This window comes from Mercenaria mercenaria, chromosome 1 (genome assembly GCF_021730395.1).
Source record: "Mercenaria mercenaria strain notata chromosome 1, MADL_Memer_1, whole genome shotgun sequence".
NCBI classification, from domain to species: Eukaryota; Metazoa; Mollusca; class Bivalvia; order Venerida; family Veneridae; genus Mercenaria; species Mercenaria mercenaria.
The window spans coordinates 2973618-2992154 of NC_069361.1; the positions used below are offsets into that span (position 1 = coordinate 2973618).

An 18537-nucleotide genomic window follows, 5' to 3' on the forward strand; every position below is an offset into this window, starting at 1 on the left:
CGACACGTCGTCTTACTGTGGTTCACATTCATGCCAAGTTATTTGAAAATCCATCCATCGATGACAAAGATATGGACCGGACACGAATGCACTATTATGAAAAATGATCTTTAACGTCTAAGTGTGACCTTGACCTTTGAGCTACGGACATGGGTCTTGCGCGCGACACGTCGTCTTACTGTGGTACACATTCATGCCAAGTTATTTGAAAATTCATCCATGGATGACAAAGATATGGACCGGACACGAATGCACTGTCATGAAAAATGACCTTTAACGTCTAAGTGTGACCTTGATCTTTGAGCTACGGACCTGGGTCTTGCGCGCGACATGTCATCTTACTGCCAAGTTATTTGAAAATCCATCCATCGATGACAAAGATATGGACCGGACACGAAAATTGCGGACAGACCGACAGACGGTTCAAAAACTATATCCCTCCCTTCGGGGGCATAAAAAACTGCTAATCAAATATTGATATACATCCGGTATGTTATATAAATCTTTGGTTTTAATTATAATACTAACTTCATTATATTTTTAACACCAACATATCAATCTCAAGAAGAAAAACAGGAAAAAATGATAAACAGTATACTATTCTACAAAGATGACCTTTGAACATCCAACAGGATTTTTGTCTTTATGCCAAAACCAATGTACACAAATACCAAAGAATGTCCAAATGAATTGTTAAAAAATGTTGGACATTTGTCTACTTTGATAAATTTTTACCTACGTTTTGTACAAAAAATAATTATATATTTCTAGTGCCCCTTTGTGCAATGCATGAAAAATGATTAAAAAGTGTACCATCTTTATACAGGTTTGCGCGAATGTCACTTAATGCCAGATTATTTAAACATCCATCGAACAAAAACTTGGACACACAAATTGGACTAGACGACACGGTTTAAACTATATCCCACGAGTTGGGATAAAACTTAAAAATATTATATACGAAGGTACTTTAATATAAATCATTTGGTAATAATTATAATCAAACATTTTACTATTATTATATTTAAACACCAACATATCAATGCATCAAGAAGAAGACGGTAAAAAATGTTTAAAATGTATACTATTTAAAGGCCTTGAACGTCCACAGGATATTTGGGCTCTTATGCCATGTACACAATACCAAGAATTCAAATAATTTTCATAAATTGTTGGCTTTGCTAATTTTAAATTTTTACTACGCTTTAATTTACAAAAACAATGTTTCTTTCTTGTCCTTTTTGATGCATCAAACTATTTTAAAAAATGGTCATATCTTAAAGCTGCTCCTCCACAGTTGGGATGAATTTTTAAACCAAGTTTAGAAAGGAAGTATCAGAAACACTGATACATTACAAAGTGTTAGATTCTGATAATTAAGAGCTCTGCCAAGTAGACCAAGTTCATGTGCTATGGACATCGTCTCATCGCCACCTACCTACATGCCAAGTTTGAAGTCAATACCTTGCATGGTTATTAAATTATGCTCCGGAAATAAAATATAATGGAGAACTTCTACCTTTTAGCTCAATTTGTGACACTGATTTTTGAACTACAGACTATTTGTTCCTTACAGCATTATAAGATGCCTGAAACATTAAATATGGCACATGCATATTGTCAAGTACCAAACTCGGTTGCTAATAAATAAGAAGTGATCTTCTATTTAGATACAAGTAGTGTTCAAGTTCTAACAAACCTTAAGTAGATGTAATCGCACCAAATTTTGATCTGCATGGTTAATACCTAGCCAAAGGGAAGATATTCAAGAGCTGGTTCAAACTGTCGTGAGTTGTGCTGCAGAGAAAACAAGCTTCTCCCATTGTATGTACATGACTTGGCTTAAAGGTTATAAATCACTTCAGAGTTAGTTTGTTGAAAGAGTATAAAAACTGAGCTTAGAGCCCAATCACAGAATGCATTTTTGTCTACTATTTATTTCAAAGTTTCAGTTTAAAAAAAAAACGTTGATATATTTTTTATGTAAAGTATTTCTCAAAATGCTCAACTTACAATCAAAATTATCAAAAAATCAATTTGCCTTTAGTATTTTCATTATCTGTGTAAATACGAATTATAATCCATGCTAATCACTTAATTACTGTAGTTAAAATCATGACAAGAATAATAGTCAATGCTGTTCTTTCTCAGTAATATAGCTATTTTTTTGCCATATGGCACCTGCAAAGCGTCTCCCCATACTTGGACATCCTTACAGATTTTACTTCTGATAGGATACAAATTTTCCGAACGTCTAGTTTATGCATTTGTGTTGTTACGGTCACAAGCCTTGGGTAACAACTGACATACTAGGTGACAGTTCTAGAGGACTCCTGTCTATCTTAACCGCAAGTACAGCAGTTGAAAACTTATAGATGTAAAGTATGATATGGTTATGTGTATTCACAGAATGATTTTCCTGTTCATTCTTAAAATAATCACATAATAAACACAAGTTTTGTAGTGTGTAAAAATAAAAATATCAAAAAACATAGTAAAACAATACACTGATTTATTTGAAAAAAGATAATTGTCATTTTTCAATAAAGCTGATCTTAATTTTACACTGATCTTCCTCATCCAGCCACAGGCGCTTGAAGCTCTATCAATAAATATAATATATATGCATTATCATATTCGACACACTTAATATACTATGAAATAGCTGAATCTATTTCAAAGCTCTTATGGAGATCTAACCTGTATATTTATATATATATTACTGATTGAACTTCAAACACCTGCGATCCTGCCTCCCATACAAGTGTTCCACATTCTTAAGAAAACATTAAAGAGTCATACAATGAAAGACTAGAGATGCTTTTGAGAAAAGCGCATGTCTCCCACAACTGTCCCTATGAAAAATATCTAGTTTCTCTACATGGCTTAGATGAATGGACCCAGTTAGACAGCTTGGACGAGTGGACTCTTATCAGTAATTCAAGGGCCATAATTCAAAAGTGCCTGGGCGGATTTGGCTAGTTATCGAACTTGGCCGAGGTCTTATGGTCAAACACATTATGTTAAGTTTGGTGAAGATCGGATGAGAAATGTTCGACTTAAGAGTGCGGACAAGCTTTGTGACAGACAGACAGACACACAGACTGGAGTAAATCAATAAGTCTCCCACATAATTACCTTAATAATGCATTTACTAGGTAACAAATTTAATTAGGTTTTTGATAATATACTTGGCGTCACTGGAAAGTTACCACTTACATATACGTCTTTACTTTTTTATACAACATCGACATCACCTTTTCATGGCCTGTGTTTGGTCTATCACTCACAGGCCCCGTCTGATTGTGTCTCCTTACCAGTTTCACGATTGTCAGGTGAGAACAGCCCATACGACGTGCAATTCACAAAATTTAAGTCCGGCGTCAACCATGCCATTGACCTGATGACGTTGAGCATCCCTTAAATGTGCATTCTTAACAAAGATATTCTGGTTTTGATTGTTTTTCTCTTACTCTGTCTACTAACTTTTAAGTGAAACTAGAAAATGCTTTTGTAAAAAAGCGCATGTCTCCCCCAATGCAAAGTCCTATAGGCAAGAAGTTAATAGGGGTCAGGAGCGAAAGTCAAAGAGACACTGATGGTTGGCTGCAATAGGGATCATCTACTTGGCATGTCCAGTCATCCCGCTAAATTTCAACACTCCTGGCCTAGTGTTTCTCAAGTCACTGTTCAGGCTCCTGTGACCTTGACCTTTTTATTAAGTGACCTCAAAATAAGTAGGGGTCATCTACTCTGCATGTCCAATCATCCTATTAAGTTTCAACATTGTAGGTCAAGTGGTTCTCAAGTTATTTCCAAAAAAATGATTTTACATGAACAGGCCACTGTGACCTTGACCTTTAATAGACTGACCCCAAAATCAATAGGGGTCATCTACTCTGCATGTTCAATCATCCTATGAAGTTTCAACATTCTGGGTCAAGTGGTTCTCAAGTTATTGATATGAACTGGTTATCAATGTTCAGGCCTCTGTGACCCCAAAAACAATAGGGGTCATTTACTCTGCATGAATAATCATCCTATGAAGTTTCAACATTCTGGGTCAAGAGGTTCTCAAGTTATTGATTGGAAATGGTTTTCCATGTTCAGGCCCCTGTGGCCTTGACCTTTAACAGAGTCACCCTAAAATCGTTAGGGGTCATCTACTCTGCATGATCAATCATCCTATGAAGTTTCATCATTCTGGGTCAAGTGGTTCTCAAGTTACTGACCGGAAATGGTTTTCAATGTTCAGGCCCCTGTGACCTTGACCTTTCACAGAGTGACCCCAAAATTGTTAGGGGTCATCTACTCTGCATGACCAATCATCCTATTAAGTTTTTTAACATTCTGGGTCAAGTGGTTCTCAAGTTACTGACCGGAAATGGTTTTCAATGTTCAGGCCCCTGTGACCTTGACCTTTAATGGAGTGACCCCAAAATCAATAGGGGTCATCTACTTTGCATGTACAATCATCCTATGAAGTTTCAACATTCTGGGTTAAGTGGTTCTCTAGTTATTGATCGGAAATGATTTTCCATGTTCAGGCCCCTGTGACCTTGACCTTTGATGGAGTGACCCCAAAATCAATAAGGGTCATCTACTCTTCATTATCAATCATCCTATGAAGTTTCAACATTCTGGGTCAAGTGGTTCTCTAGTTATTGATCGGAAATGGTTTTCAATGTTCAGGCCCCTGTGACCTTGACCTTTGACGGAGTGACCCCAAGATCAATAGGGGTCATCTAATCTTCATGACCAATCATCCTATGAAGTTTCAACATTCTGGGTCAAGTGGTTCTCTAGTTATTGATCAGAAATGGTTTTCAATGTTCAGGCCCCTGTGACCTTGACCTTTAACGGAGTGACCCCAAAATCAATAGGGGTCATCTACTCTTCATGGCCAATCATCCTATGAAGTTTCAACATTCTGGGTCAAGTGGTTCTCTAGTTATTGATCGGAAATGGTTTTCAATGTTCAGGCCCCTGTGACCTTGACCTTTGACGGAGTGACCCCAAAATCAATAGGGGTCGTCTACTACAGCAGCCCTACAACCCTATGAAGTTTGAAGGTTCTAGGTCAAATGATTCTCCAGTTATTGCTCGGAAATGAAGTGTGACGTACGGACGGACGGACGGAAGGACGGATGGACAGACGGATGGACGGACAGGGCAAAAACAATATGTCTCCTGGGGGAGACATAATGAATCGTTGGCGATAAAAGTTGCGTAAATGTCGACTTTGCTCGAAAAAGACATTGTGCATGTGCAGTCCGTGTCTCAAATGGAGTTCATCAAATTTGACAAATCTTTAAATTTTAAAAACCTACATGCATAAAATTGTTATAAACAGACATAAAAATGCTACAAAGGCCTTAAAGTTCCACTAAACACATTATTTGGAATGGTACAAAATTGAGCTATTAACTTTTATGCAAGAAAGAATTGTAGTCTAGACTTGAAAACTTTCAATTTAAGTATGACTGATTACCTTTCAAACAGAACAAACCTTACAGTATGGTCTAATATTTGAATAGATAACTAAAATTACTAAATGCATTTCATGACACTGTTTTCAAAAATAACGTTGGAGAAGTTTTGTAAGATGTAAATTATTTAAAAGAAATACGACATGTCTACACATGAAGAATATGTTGGTACTGCATACCAATGTCATGTTGATATATGTTCAAGTTTTAAAAAATGGTAAAGTATGAAAATAAAACAAATGATGTGTCGAAAATGAAGCTATGGGCAAAAACCTCTTACACAAAAGTTATCAATATCACACATTCAGATCTAATAAATTAACATTTAGACCAGTAAATCTGAACACCATAATCACACAGTTTCATATATTACAATATTGACAAGATAAAATATATATCACAGATTAAACATGAAAGCACATAATCAATGAATCAATAATGGACGGATGTCATACATATATACATTATATACATACATGCAAAGTTGATATGGCATTAAAAAGTAATTAGGCAATCATTCTCCTTTTTTAACAAAGTATGTTATTTTAAGATTCTAAATTAGATTTATATTAATTAACAATTAATAATTTTTACAATTTCACTTGAAAAAGATGTCCTGTAGTTTTTATTTTTCAGGAATCATATTCATGAGTTTGGAATGTGGGATAAAGGCTTGGACGCCAAACTGCAACATAAACAATTTGCTAAAATTTGATTTACAATTCTCTTATGCTGCTGACTTCTAACAAATCTTTACTCACTTTATTTTTTTTATTAAATGCATGAACAGAAGGTTATGCATCTTAAAATTTTGAAGAATATGGTCCCTGTTTGTCTGGGTAAAATGTGGGCCCTGAGCAATGTATGCATTTGCAGGGTTTCTGTAAATCTAATTGATTGTCAATATAAACAAACTATTAGTAAGTTATCTTTATTTGTTTCATTTAGTCAGATTTGCCTCACATTTACCATGGCATTTAAACATCCATGACACAGGAGAAATGCACTACCTTGGTATACCATAAGGTAAAATCACTGGATAATTTTCAGTCCAATTTATATTTTCACAGCATGATCTGTGCTGCTACGGGTCATAGTTGACAGTCTGTCCAATTATCAGCAAATAGCTGGGCATCAGAGAAATGTCTTCATCTGTAACAGTTTCTTTGTTAAGCTACCATCCTGAAACATGCAGACAACAAGTATTAGCAAAAGGCGGTTCCGGAGTTCTATGCTTAACACACATTTAAAATGATTTTGTTATTATTTGTGGCCATGCTGGATGATAACTGCAGAAATGACTTAATGATTTTTCCATCACATGTTTAGATCATTAGCTGAGAGATCTAGCGTGGGTATTTAATGTTATTGGGAAGTGACAGTCTACATATTTGACTCTAAAATATCATCATAGAGGTCATTAGGCTGACAGTAATTTAATGTTCTTTCCTTATAAATACACAAACAGCAAGACCAGTGCTGAGCTTCTGATAATCAATATCTAAATATTTATCAATTGATCAGGTCTGAACTGCTCTATATTCAAATAACAAGAAAGGTCCATTATCACATTGTTTAACCTACCATCATCCATCTGTTATCATATAATTAAGAAATAATTTATAGCAAAAGAGTGCTTTAACACTATTTATGCACAATGGTCAGTTATACGTTGGGTGTAATAATAGCACGAGGGCGCAGCCCGAGTGAAATTATTTGTACGATGTATAACCGCCCGAGTGTCTAAATAGTGTTAAAACACGGTTTTGCTATAAATTATTTCGATTCTTATATACCCTTAATCTGAAACAGTAGATAAAATATAGAAACGCTCTTTTTTGGTCGCAACAAAAACTTTGACGTCACTGCACATTAATGTGATGTCATTCTAGCATAAGAGTGTTTTAACAGAGACAAGCATGTTAGAATGCTATTTACAACATTATAATGTCAATCCTAATTGTTACAAGACTCCTTATATAAATTGCTGGTCCACAATTTGTGCTACATGACCAGTCTATATTCAGCATAATTATTATGTTTAGCTGGTTAATAAGTCAAACATTTAAATATAAAAGTGTGAAAATCAATAATCAATTTCTGATGTTATGCAATAAAACACTTATTGAATGGCATGTTGGTTAACAGTCAAAACTATTGGCTCTCGGTCTTTTGGACTTTGGGCTAGTTTTGACTATTGACCAGCAAGGCATTCAATAAGTGTATATTATATGGGATACTGTTTCATTTCTGTATCAATCTGCAATGGGATGATTCATTTTTGTATAGAAAAATAGAAAAGTAAAAAAATATTATACCAAAATAGCATCTATATAAATTGAAAATAAAATCAAAAAATGAAAATAATAAATTGGATTATACTTGAACTAATTTTTCTACTAAAGCATCACAAAAAGGTAATATGGGGAAGAACCTGAAATACATATTAAAACTCAAGATTTAATAGTGATTAATTCATCAACAATGAGAATACAAGCTGGGAGAAATACAATTCAAACAACCATGCTTTTAGGTACACTAGCACTGATTTTAGGCAAACCCCAGCATATCCAAAACCCTTTGCAGGTCAGTCTGATATTACGTCCAGATATATTGATGGACTAACTAAAAAGCTTCACTGGAAATCCCAGAAAAGCATGATGAAGCATAACTGCCTCTGTAAAGGTTTGAGAAGTGTATGGATATACCACTGTTATAGAAATTCCTGGTGGTCTGAATATTGCAGGTGCATCAAAAGCCCCTTCAAATGACACTCCAACTGTTCTACAACAGCAAGTAACAAACTTGGTTAAAAGAATCAAGAAAATGACAGAGAATTCTACCCAATACAAATCACCTACACGCTGTGACCTTTTCCTACAAATGTTGTGTGCAAGGTCATGAACAATCCAGGTGCTATATATCTGACAAATCATCAAGCGAAATACTAGTTTACAGAACTGATATATGGTATCAAACTGTGTATATAGGCAGGATAACAATTGATACCCAAGAGATGGGCACTGGTGCTTGAACCGTATTAACCAGAGCGCAAAAGGAAAGTAGAAAGCCGTGAGTGAGATGGTGTACATGTCTGATGCTGAGCCTAGCACTTTTACCAGTAGCGGATTACAATTCCAATTAAAGCATTTTTTTGTATTTTTCAGTTTTCATCTCAAGAGCCTTAACAATCACAGCTGTATGAAACAATGCACTTCTATAAAATGTAGTAAAAAAATAAATATGTTTACTAAGGATATATATATATACACATATAACCAAATTTTAAGCAAACACAAAACTAATTTGGCAATCAGTTCAGAAAATAAAACACAACAGGCAACTAAACAAACCATGACTGTGTCTGGTTGTGCTGAAATACAAGTGAAAGTAAATAACATATAACAACTAGCTGAAGTCTATAGTTTGCAGGACACTTCCCACCTATTCATTAATAGCTCTATATGGAAGATTATGGTTTTGTACTAGAATTTGTATCGAAGTACTGTAAACACACAAAGTTTTGCTGGGTCAAAATTTCGTGTTCGCGAGGTTTAATATTACAAAATTGTTAAAATGGTATCCTGCTTTAATTTAAACTATACTAATGGTCAATATTTAAGCAAGGATTAATTTTCCTGAGATGCAGGCCTCGCAAATATAGCGAAAATTAAACCCTCGCAAAAATTTCTGCTTTTACGGTACTGAAGCCCAGTCCAAATACACAACGTCTACCAATTTTAATCCAAAACAAGGAAATTATAGTATTAGGTACAGTCGAACATTTTTTTTAATATTGCCACTCATTCTAGTAGTATACACATTGTGTATCAATTGTTTCCAGCAGCAATGAAACACTTAACCATACAAAGTAACCTCTCATTGCTATAAAATTAAACTAGGGATGGGAACGGTTATCTGGTTAACTGAGTACTCACTCAGTGTTCTAAGAATTGACTACGAAATTAATTATTAAACACTAATATAAATGGTATGATATCAAACTCATTATAAGTACGAATTGTGATGGTATGACTGTGACATTTACAACAATAGACTGCAAATGATTATTTTTACAGACCAATGTGTTTGTTCCATCCCTCCCCCACCCCATTTCCACTCACCAATACACTAAATAAACTAACACAAACCTCCATTCATAGCTGATTTCTCGGTGGAGCAGAACTGGAAATTCAAGCTCGTCTCATCAGGTACAGCTCGTCTGAAACACAGTACATATTTCTGTTAGTGTATACAACTATTTCCATCTCACCCACAAGTCACAGTTAAATAGGGCTTCACTGATTGAAAGTTTCATATGGGAAACAGGATTTACAAACTGACAACTTATCAACAGCCACATCAGATCACACACAAAATAGTTGTTAAGGACAAAATGCCATCTTAAAAGAACTGGTCTGTAGTAAGCAGTAGCAATTAAAACTTACTACTAGTTCATTTTTCTATCTTATCTGCACCTATTTACCTAAGCTTTCTTTGCTCTGTTTGTTACTTTTTTGTTAACATAATATCCCTGATATTTTATATAATGAAACTTATTCAATGATGTATGTAAATTTAGCATAATTTCATGAAAGTCTGAGCAAGATGGTTTTAATGTTGATACAACGTTACTCAAGTTCCAGCATAGACTAATGCAGATTCCAGGTGAACTAAAAGCAGAAGATGAGGTTTGTTCTTGTGGTTTTTTTTTCTGTTGGCTTAGGTCGTCATCAATTATACATTCAAGGCGGTGAAAGAATTTTCAAATTCAACATAAAAAAAGAGAAAATTTCAACCTTTTATCAAAATTGTAGCCATTATGTTTCAATGAAAAACAAAAAGGTCCGATTTCAAATTTGTTAGCATTATTAATAGTAAAGACCATGACTTTCATACTAAAAACCCTTACCTAGGCATCCTATGGTGAGCACTAGCTGCCTTCCTACTGCCTGGTCTTACTGGTGGCTTGGGAGCATACATATGCACCATGCTGGCCTCTGACTCTGGCCTATCAAGTTTAAGCATTGACTTCTGGACGGCATGTGCTTGAGCAATCATAGCTTGATGTTTAGCTTTGCTTTGTTCCAGTAACACTTTACTCTGTTGTTTAAGAGCTTGTTGCTGCAGTATCTGGTACTGTTTGCTTGACTGGGATGGTGTGTGGTAATTTTGGGGAGTCACACCTGTAACCTGATTGTAGGCCAAGGCAAGATCATTTCGCCAATTAGGTCCAGTATCCTCTATAAAACTATTGAAAGTAGCATTGGCATTTTGTAGATTAACATTTGTCTGTTTCCTTCTATGAGCTTCAAAAGATTTCATGTCTATAGCTGAAGGCACACATTTAGGTACAGTACCTGAGGGAGGTCTATTTTTAGTAACATGATCCTCCATTGAAATATATTTACTAGCCATATCACCACTACCTTTATCAACCTGAGAAATGGCAGTTGCACTATTTATATTTTGTGTTTCATTCACTGGTTTTCTGGAATCTGATTGCTCCCTGTTACCACATGCAGATGAAGGTCTACTAGCGGAGTCAGATGGCACAAGACTAGTTCCATTATAAGCAGAATACTGCCGGGCTTGCTGCCTCATTGTCAACCGCTGCAGAGCTTCTGATATCACTTTGTCATTGTAAGGATCTGCAAAACCGGGAAGTATCTCATATTAATATGATAACAAAAACAATATTTACACTTCTTCTGTCTAATGGTTACATTACTATAAATTTGGTAATACTGACATTGGTTTTATATCCAATAATATTCTTGAATACTGCAATTTATAAATTCACAGGAAGTCTGAAAATTTACAAGCATATGTCACACAGTGTAACCATTTGTGTCATACAGTATAATCTGTTGTGTCAAACAGTGTAACCAGTTGTGTCATACAGTGTAATCAGTTGTGTGACACAGTCAAGCAGTTGTGTCTTATTGTGTAACCAGCTGTGTCTCATTGTGTAACCAGTTGTGTCCTACAGTGAAACCAGTTGTGTTAACCTTTAGCCTGCTGGCGGTGAGTTATTCTGCCTTTGCGACCAGTGCAGACCAAGATTAGCCTGCACATCCGTGCAGGCTAATCATGGTCTGCACTGTTCACTATTCAGTCAATAAATTTTCAGTGAACACCCCTTCGAATAATAAATGGTATTGCCCAAATTGAAGGATGGGCCAGTCCATTATAGAAATTTAGCAGGCTAAGGGTTAAACAGTGTAATCAGTTATGCCATACAGTGTAACCAGTTGTGTCCTACAGTGCAACCAGCTGTGTCCTACAGTGCAACCACTTGTGTCATACAGTGTCACCAGTTATGTCATACAGTGTAACCAGTTGTGTCCTACAGTATAACCAGTTATGTCATACAGTGTAACCATTTGTGTCATACAGTGTAACCAGTTGTGTCATGCAGTTAAACCAAATGTGTCATTCAGTGTAACCAGTTGTGTCATACAGTATAACCAGTTGTGTCATACAGGGTAACCAGTTGTGTCATACAGTGTAACCAGTTGTGTCATGCAGTTTAACGAAATATGTCATTCAGTGTAACCAGTTGTGTCATAGTGTAGCCAACTGTGTTATACAGGGTAACCAGTTGTGTTATACAGTGTAACCAGTTGTGTCATACAATGTAACAAGTTGTGTTATACAGTGTAACCAGTTGTGTCATACATGGTAACCAGTTGTGTCATACAGTGTAACCAGTTGTGTCATACAGGGTAACCAGTTGTGTCATATAGTGTAACCAGTTGTGTCATACAGTGTAACCAGTTGTGTCATACAGTGGAGGACGGACGTTTTGGCCACGGACGTTTTGGCCTAGGATCTTTTAGCCTAGGATCTTTTGGCCAAGAAAATTTTTGAGGTAGAATGTTTTAGCCAAAAAAAAAAAAATTATTTCCATAATATGCAAAATATGATCTGGATATTAATACCCTATCATATGTTATAGTTAAGGTTGGCAAAAACCCAGGTTTTAAGCATATTGCCCAGCCCAGTGGGTAATACTGGGAAAACCCGGGTTTTACTGGGCAATAGTGGTCAATACTGGGCAATATAATATTTCAGTTCAAACTTCAATACATGTTCAAATTAGTTGACTAACAACCCATATAGTGATAGCAGTGACACCTGCATGCCTAGTGCTATAATATCTATAATAAGAGCTGTCCGTAAGACAGCCAAGCTCGACTATTCGGAATATTGTCACAGAAGCAGGAAATTATTACCCAAAATGTTAAATATCAATAGAGTTTTAAGTTTGAAACGGGACATAATTTGACCAAAATGCATATCAGAGTTATGGGACTTGATGCTATCAACTAGTTTAATAACCCCGAAGAAACATGTTAAGTTTCAATTCCATATCTGCATTAGTTTTGGAGATAGTAACTTGCATGTAAAACTTTAACCAGAATTTTCTAAGTCCAAAAGGGGGCATAATTTGCTCAAAATACATGTTAAGAGTTATGGAACTTGACCCAGTGAGGTTGGTAACTGACCTAGAAAAAGAATAAATAAGTTTCAAAGCTATATGCCTTTTGGTAATAGCTGTATGTACTTGCACGCAAAACTTTAACCAGGATTTTCTAAGTCCAAAAGGGGGCATAATTTGCCCAAAATACATGTCAGAGTTATGGGACTTGATTCTATCAACTAGTTTTATAACCCCGAAGACACATGTGAAGTTTCAATTTAATATCTGCATTAGTTTTGGAGATAGTAACTAGCATGTAAAACTTTAACCAGGATTTTCTAAGTCCAAAAGGGGGCATAATTTGCTCAAAATACATGTCAGAGTGATGGGACTTGGCCCAGGGAGGTAGGTAATTGATCTAGAAAAAGGAAAAATAAGTTTCAAATCAATATGCCTTTTAGTAATAGCTGTATGTACTTGCACGCAAAACTTTAACCAGAATTTTCTAAGTCCAAAAGGGGGCATAATTTGGCCAAAATACATGTCAGAGTTATGGGACTTGACCCAGTGAGGTAGGTAATTGATCTAGAAAAAGAAAAAATAAGTTTCAAATCTATATGCCTTTTAGTTATAGCTGTATGTACTTGCACGCAAAACTTTAACCAAAATTTTCTAAGTACAAAAGGGGGCATAATTTGGCCAAAATGAAGGTCAGAGTTATGGGACTTGGTGCTATCAACTAGTTTTATAACCCCGAAGACACATGTGAAGTTTCAATTCAATATCTGCATTAGTTTTGGAGATAGTAACTAGCATGTAAAACTTTAACCAGAATTTTCTAAGTCCAAAAGGGGGCATAATTTGCTCAAAATACATGTTAGAGTTATGGAACTTGACCCAGTGAGGTTGGTAATTGACCTAGAAAAAGAATAAAAAAGTTTCAAAGCTATATGCCTTTAAATGATAGCTGTATGTACTTGCATGCAAAAACTTAACCAAGGTGTGACGCCGACGCCGACGCCAGGGTGAGTAGAATAGCTAGACTATTCTTCGAATAGTCAAGCTAAAAATCTATTGAACAGACATTATTATGATGATGATTGATCAATTATTGAGCAAGATTAGGGGATTAAAGTTAAGAAGTGTGAAGTTCTGTGAACAACTTAAATCTGGTCATTTTACTCAGACATGAAAATCAGTTTAGATCACACTGTCGATTCTATCATATAACCATATAATCTAAGGACCCTGTGTAGAATTGTTTTAATGTTACTGTGGATGAATAAAAAAAGATGGCACTGTGGTTAGTGCCAAAATCGACAGTCTGAAAGTTCATAGACTGAAACGTTACATTGTTAGTCAACTGAAAGGGTGTTTTCAAATTTCGGTATTATTCAGACAAAAAACTCAGAAACAGACTCGGCTCGAAACTGCAAAACTTGTGTTCAGTTACAGAATGCTTTGTAATAAAGAACTAGACTGTAGACTATCTTTTCAGAAATAAATTTTTAGAAAACCTATCATATATTAATCAAAATCTAGTAGTGACCTAGTGAGATCTAACTATAATGTTGAAAGGTGTTTCATACACATGAATAAACACAAATTATTTCATTTCTTTTATCTTTAGTTTGTTAATTCATGGATACGATAAAAAGAAAATATATAATAATGATATCATCAAATCACCAAATACTAGACGATGGTAGACTTCTATTTACTCAAGATTATGTTCAAAAGTTACATGTATTAGGTATTTCATGTTAACGATAGTAAACGAAAATTGGTCATGGTCATACTATCCTAAATAAATGTGTTAACTACACGTGATTAACAATGGCAAACAGGCCAGTTTGCCAAATTTCCAACTGTAAAAATTATAGGTGCTAAAATGGACCATAGCAAAAGTATAGGTATAATTTACACTTTAATCCATATGTAGTACACTTTTTAAATTTTCATAAGTAGTCAATTTAACATTTTTGTTAATAAAAAAAATAGCATGCAGTCAAGCAAGGTAAGGGGAGTAACTGCAACATATCTTATAGCCATCGTGTAGCACTCTCTAAAATGAAGATAGAAATAACAGGCAAAAATAAACATAAATTACTGTCATTCTTCTCGAAGAACATTTTGGCTTTGTTTCGGCTTTTAACGCCGAGTTTCAACACTATTTCAGTCATGTACATGCAGGCAGTTTACCTTACTATCTCTCCAGGAAAAGACCGGTACTAGAAACGCAACTTTTACACATAAAGATTCAAGGTTGGCCCGTAGCCCTTATCAAACATCAGTCAAACAGTGTTCGCTATACAAATTGTGTTCGTTATACAAACCTCGGTTACAAGGAACTAGCTCGCTATATGGATATAAGGAACCTTGGTTATAAGGAACATTTTTAGAGGTCCCAAGCTGTTCTGGTTGTAAGTGAGGTTTACTGTAACCAGTTGTGTCATACAGTAAAAAAAAATCCAAGTTAAAAAGGAACATAACTCTGTCAAAATTCTAATCAGAGTTATGAGAATTGTGTCTCCTGGTGTAGACTTTGATAGTAAATAACCATTTTGAGTTTCAAGTCAAAAGCTTTAATAGTAACGGAGATATTTGACTTTATCAAAAATTTTAACAAAAATTTCTAAGTTAAAAAGAGATAAAATTTTGTCAAAATTCAAATCAGAGTTATGGGGACTGTTTCTCCTGGTGTAGACTTTGATGGTAAATAAGTATTTTAAGTTTCAAGTCAAAAGCTTTGATAGTATTATAGATATTTTACTTTATCAAACATTTTAACCAAAAATTCTAAGTTAAAAAGGGGCATAATTCTGTCAAAATTCAATCAGAGTTATGGGAATTGTGTCTCCTGGTGAAGACTTTGATAATAAATAACTATTTTGAGTTTCAAGTCAAAAGCTTTAATAGTAACAGAGATATTTGACTTTATCAAAAAATTTAACAAAAAATTCTAAGTTAAAAAGGGGCATAATTCTGTCAAAATTAAAATCAGAGTTATGGGGACTGTTTCTCCTGGTGTAGACTTTGATCCCCAAGTGTGACCTTGACCCAGTGCAGTTAGAACATGGGTTCTGCACATCGCCTTGGTGAGCTTAACATTTGTTGTTAATATAATGGAAATATGTCAAGGGGTTCAAAAGATATGGACCGGACACAAAATATCACCCCATGACCTTTGATCCCCAAGTGTGACATTGACCTTGACCCAGCACAGTTGGAATATGGGTTCTGCACATCGCCTTGGTGAGTTTAAACATTTGTTGTTAATATAATGGAAATATGTCAGATATTGCATCATCTTTTTGTAAATTTTTGGGTTATTGAGGTAAATGTCAGATTTCACGCATGAAATACCTCTCATGTTCAAAAGATATGGACAGAACACGATTTTTTTATGGACGGAAGGACGGACAGACGGAAGGATGGACAGAAGGACAGATGGATGGACGGAAGGACGGACGCAGACCATTCCTATAATCCCTCCGCCACGGCGGGGGATTAAAAATTCTAAGTTAAAAAGGGGCATAATTCTGTCAAAATTCAAATCAGAGTTATGGGGATTGTTTCTCCTGGTGTAGACTTTGATAGTAAATAACTCTTTTAAGTTTCAAGTCAATAGCTTTGATAGTAACAGAGATATTTGACTTTATCAAAAACCTTAACCAACGGCGACGCCGACGCCAACACCGGGGCGAGTGCAATAGCTCTACTTTTTCTTCAAAAAGGCGAGCTAAAAACCATCGTTGACAAGAGTGCATCTTGAAAATGAACAGACAGAAATACTTATTTAAATGAAAAGAAGCTGATATTGCTGTTGCAAGAGATAGAGGGACTGAATTAAGGAAGGAATTGTTTTATTGTTAATGAGCATTTATACTTCTAAGCAAATGGTTAACAACAACACACAAAAAAAACAACAAAGATATTGATATTCAACATGGTGGCCATTGTAAGTTTACGCATAGTCACATTGTCCCAAATGTCACATTAAAAAACTTCAGTGGGTCGCTATGACAAAATAACATTAGGCACTCAGAGGCATAATTGCTGGACGTGGCTCATAATGATGACAAAACAGCACCATTTTTATTACTATATATAGTAACATAGGTATTATTATACCGTTAATAACATATCAAAATTTCAAAAATATCTAATCAAGCAAAGATATAGTTTACACCCAATCTTTAAAGTTATTAAAGTATGTACAAAAGTATGTTTTTTGATAACAAGTCAGTACTGTTTTTAACAAGAGCTGTCCATAAGACAGCCAAGCTCGACTATTCGAAATATTGTCCCAGAGGCAGGAAAATATTACCTAAAAAGGTTAAATATCAAAAGAGTTTTAAGTTCAAAAGGGGGAATAATTTGACCAAAATGTATATCAGTTATGGGACTTGCTGCTATCAACTATTTTTATAACCCCTAAGGCACATGTGAAGTTTCAATTCAATATCTGCATTAGTTTTGGAGATAGAAACTCGCATGTAAAACTTTAACCAGAATTTTCAAAGTCCAAAAGGGGGCATAATTTGCCCAAAATACATGCCAGAGTTATGGAACTTGATCCAGTGAAGTTAGTAATTGATCTAGAAATAGAAAAAATAAGTTTCAAATCTATATGCCTTTTAGTAATAGCTGTATGTACTTGCACGCAAAACTTTAACAAGAATTTGCTAAGTCCAAAAGGGGGCATAATTTGGCCAAAATGAAGGTCAGAGTTATGGGACTTGCTGCTATCAACTAGTTTTATAACCCCGAAGACACATGTGAAGTTTCAAATCAATATCTGCATTAGTTTTGGAGATAATAACTTGCATGTAAAACTTTAACCAAATTTTTCTGAGTCTAAAAGGGGGCATAATTTGCTCAAAATACATGTCAGAGTTATGGGTCTTGACCCAGTGAGGTTGGTAATTGATCTAGAAAAAGAAAAAATAAGTTTCAAATCTATATGCCTTTTAGAAATAGCTGTATGTACTTGCACACAAAACTTTAACCAGAATTTTCTAAGTCCAAAAGGGGGCATAATTTGGCCAAAATGAAAGTCAGAGTTATGGGACTTGCTGCTATCAACTAGTTTTATAACCCCGAAGACACATGTGAAGTTTCAAATCAATATCTGCATTAGTTTTGGAGATAGTAACTTGCATGTAAAACTTTAACCAAAATTTTCTAAGTCCAAAAGGGGGCATAATTTGCTCAAAATACATGTCAGAGTTATGGGACTTGACCCAGAGAGGTTGATAATTGACCTAGAAAAAGAAAAAATAAGTTTCAAAGCTATATGCCTTTAATTGATGGCTGTATGTACTTGCTTGCAAAAACTTAACCAAGGTGTGACGCCGACGCCGACGCCAGGGTAAGTAGAATAGCTAGACTATTCTTCGAATAGTCGAGCTAAAAATATGAAGGTGTAGATTTTGATTATTTACAGGGAAATGGTTGAATATCACACAAATACTAAATGCTCTTTTTTGATAGGGCATAACAACAATGCTTATTCTGTTAATATTGTCATTTTTTTGCCTCTAAAATATTTTTCCCTAGTTTATAAATTCTTAACATTTTTGTGTATTTTTGTAGCTTTTAAAAAATGGGTCAAAGTTG

General features: G+C 35.1%; 1 protein-coding gene across 11 annotated transcripts in view; it reads right to left on the minus strand.

Moving 5' to 3' along the window:
* Positions 1-2495: 2495 nt before the first annotated feature.
* Positions 2496-18537, minus strand: part of LOC123524761 (tubulin polyglutamylase TTLL5-like) — a 61400-nt gene continuing 45358 nt past the window's right edge. For 10 of the 11 annotated variants that reach the window (XM_053538081.1, XM_053538076.1, XM_053538074.1 and 7 more), the window contains 4 exons: positions 10402-11140; positions 9641-9711; positions 8843-8862; positions 2496-6671 (listed from right to left, as the gene is read on the minus strand). In XM_053538081.1, the coding sequence (XP_053394056.1) occupies positions 6624-6671; positions 8843-8862; positions 9641-9711; positions 10402-11140 (878 nt within the window). In that variant the 3' untranslated portion in view covers positions 2496-6623. The remainder of the gene's footprint in view (positions 6672-8842; positions 8863-9640; positions 9712-10401; positions 11141-18537) is intronic. The other variant, XM_053538058.1, reaches the window with a different exon arrangement.